This window comes from Manis javanica, chromosome X, assembly GCF_040802235.1.
Source record: "Manis javanica isolate MJ-LG chromosome X, MJ_LKY, whole genome shotgun sequence".
Taxonomy (NCBI): Eukaryota; Metazoa; Chordata; class Mammalia; order Pholidota; family Manidae; genus Manis; species Manis javanica.
The window spans coordinates 121,959,297-121,962,560 of NC_133174.1; the positions used below are offsets into that span (position 1 = coordinate 121,959,297).

General features: G+C 42.3%; 1 protein-coding gene across 1 annotated transcript; it reads left to right on the forward strand.

The window, feature by feature from the left end:
* Positions 1-1,764: 1,764 nt before the first annotated feature.
* Positions 1,765-2,733, forward strand: LOC108394881 (olfactory receptor 11A1-like). The gene has a single exon (XM_017656720.3). The coding sequence runs from the start codon at positions 1,765-1,767 to the stop codon at positions 2,731-2,733; it is 969 nt and encodes a 322-aa protein (XP_017512209.3).
* Positions 2,734-3,264: the final 531 nt, after the last annotated feature.

Sequence of the window (3,264 nt, forward strand, 5' to 3'; positions counted from 1 at the left end):
ATTATGTGGTGAATTAAGTGATGATAAGTTAAGAAGTAATGAGAAATGTAGCATTCTCCTCCCATGTATTTTTATATTTTTATATTGAAGTATAGTTGATATACAATCTTATAATGGTTTCAAGCATATAGCACAGTGGTTCATCAGTTACTCATATTATTAAATCCTCACCCCAACTAGTGCGGTTACCATCTGTCAAGATAGGAAGATGTTACAAAATCATTGGCTATATTCTCCATGCTGTACTACCATCCCTGTGACCAATTTATACTATGATTGAGAATGTTTATGCTCCTTTATTCCCCTCTCCCTCCCTGTCCACCCGCACCAAACCCTCCCCGTGAACATTTTTCCAAAATAGAAATACAGATGGCCAACAGGCACATGAAAAGATACTCTACATTGCTAATCATCAGGGAAATCCCATGCATTCATATTGCTTTGTCTTATTTAAGTATAGTAATTAATAATGTTGCTTAATGGTTCTGTGGGGCTGTTTTGACATAGACTCTTATTTTGTAAAGAAAAATATTTAATATTTATTTACTGCTTACTATGTATCAAGCACTGTTTTAATTACTTTACATGTAGATACTCTTCAAAACAGCACTTTGAGGAGCTATTATTCTCATTCAGATGAGAATACTGAGGCCCAGAGAGCTTAAGTAACTTGCCCAAGGCCACTGGGCTTATAAATGGAGAGGCTGGGAGTTGATACCAGGCAGTCTGGCACTGGAGCTCATGTGTTTAATCACTATACTACACTGCATCATAAAATAAGCCAATAAAAAGTTGAATGAGAAAACAGGCTAGTTTCTCCTCCACTGCCAGTGATGTATATGGAAAGCCTAGTTATTTGGACCTGGTGATCTAACCCATGTCAGGTAACTCCCTAATGTCAGCATATCTGAATTGCAAACAAAGTTCCATGGAGCAAATATTTCACTTCTAGAAGACTGCTCTGGGAAAACCAAATTTAAAAAGTGATGGCAAAGATGATAGCACGTGTGACTATTTATAGCCACACCCTGACTGTAGATCTAGATGAATGTGTGTGTGTGTGTGTGTGTGTGTTTACTCAGATGTGTATACATGAATCTAACCACCAGTTTCTGATATCTGCTACTGGGCTTTCTCCCCAGAAGTATAACATCCAGTTCTTGATTCCATTTTAGAATGTACACATGATTTCCCAGAATCTACTGTCTTTCCAGCAACTACCATTCTACTCTCTCAGAGATGTTGCTACTAAATAAGCATGGATGGCCCAGTAACATGAATGGAATGATATTCTGCTGAAGTTCCCACTTCATGCTCTGATAAAGAAGATCATAAATGTGATGTGCTATCTGGCCTGCCATTTCTTTGAATTGTCAACATTTAGTAAGGACTTCCCTTGGGAATTTCTTCTGTCCAAAATGGCACAAAAGATGCCAAGTATTGGCTCTACACATCTCCTTCGAATGTGAATTTGGGGATTTGTACTCAATTCCAGTGTGGTTGTACTAAGGGCCATTCCCTTAGGGATGGAGATAGATTTTCACGGAGCCATTCCCTCTCCCATTAAGTTTCCTCATCCCTATTCCATACCCTGACAGGGTGGCAGGTTCAACTGATTTCTATAAGACAGTTTTTTTTAGGGCAATTTTAACTGGCCACAATGAGGACCAGTCGTCACGAAATGCCCTCCTCAGTGCAGAGCTCTAACCACTGAGAGAATTGGACTAAGCAGGAAACCTAAGTGGAAAAGTGATCTGACATAACATGATGGAGAAACCAACACTTCCCCGGGAACTTCTAACTTCTGAATGGCCAGGAAATACCACTGTGATGGTGACTGAATTTATCATACTGGGATTTGGAGACCTCAAAGAACTGGGTCCCTTGCTCTTTCTGGTTTTTAGCATTGTCTACTTAGCAACCATTTCTGGGAATCTACTCCTCATGGTTCTGGTGAGCACTCAGCGAGGACTCCAGACACCAATGTACTTCTTTCTGGCAAACCTCTCTTGTCTGGAGGTCTGTTATACATCCAACATTATGCCCAGGATGATGGTGGACTTGCTGAGAGAGAACAGAGTGATCTCCATGGTAGGTTGTGTTATTCAGCTCTACTTCTTTGGGGCCCTGGGCAGCACTGAATGTTATCTTCTGACCGTGATGTCATATGACCGATACTTGGCTGTCTGCCGGCCCTTGCACTATCCAACACTAATGCGTGGGACCATAAGTGTGGGGCTCGTAATTGGCTCATGGGTTAGTGGCTTCACAGTAGCAGCTGTATTCCAGGCTGCTATGGTATCCAGCTTGACTTTCTGTGGTGGTAATGAGATTGATCACTTCTTCTGTGACCTGAAACCTCTGCAGAAGCTCTCCTGCTCAGATCCCTATCTAGTCAACCTAGTCTGCATGAGTCTAACAGCACTGGTGACCCTGGCTCCCTTTGGACTAACCCTAGCATCCTACTGGAGGATTCTTTCCACAGTCATGCATATACCTTCCATGACTGGTAGGCAGAAGGCATTCTCTACTTGTTCCTCTCATCTACTGGTTGTGACTTTGTTTTATGGGACCTTGATCCTAGTCTATGCTGTGCCCTTGGCTGGCCAGGTGCCAGTTCTCAACAAAACCTTCTCTGTACTCTATACTGTTGTCACTCCCATGTGTAACCCCCTTATCTACAGCCTCAAAAACAAAGATGTCAAGGAGGCCCTGAGGAAGCTGAAGATTTGATACTACAGTGATGAGCTCCATTCAGTCAGCAAAAATGATGGCAGTCTGAAGGTCAAGGTATTGTCCTCATCCTCAGGGAACCCCCAGTCTGACTGGGAAGACATAGAATAGATGATCGTCTTTATAACCTGAAATGCTGGTTCATCTCCAAATCATCTATTTAGCTGATCTGGGGGAAGAGTGGGTAGATTTGTCTTGGTGTCCTTGAAATGATCTAGTTTTTTGTGACCATATTTACACTGCAAGAGGGGAGGAGCACTTCCTAGTTGATGGGAGGGGAACAATTCTGGGATAGATAATAAGTAATTGTTGCATAAAATATCCCCAAAAATTCAATCCCCAAAAATTCACAGGGGTGCTTTACTTCTGCTCAGTTTCCTCTCTCTCTCTCTCTCTCTTGCTCGCTCTCTGTGTGTGTGCATGTTTATAAATCAGACTGGGAGATCTTGGGGTTGGAGGATGGGTGGTAACTGTGTTTCTCCCATAAACATGGGGGAACTCCCTAAATGAAGGGGCCACTTTGATTGCTTC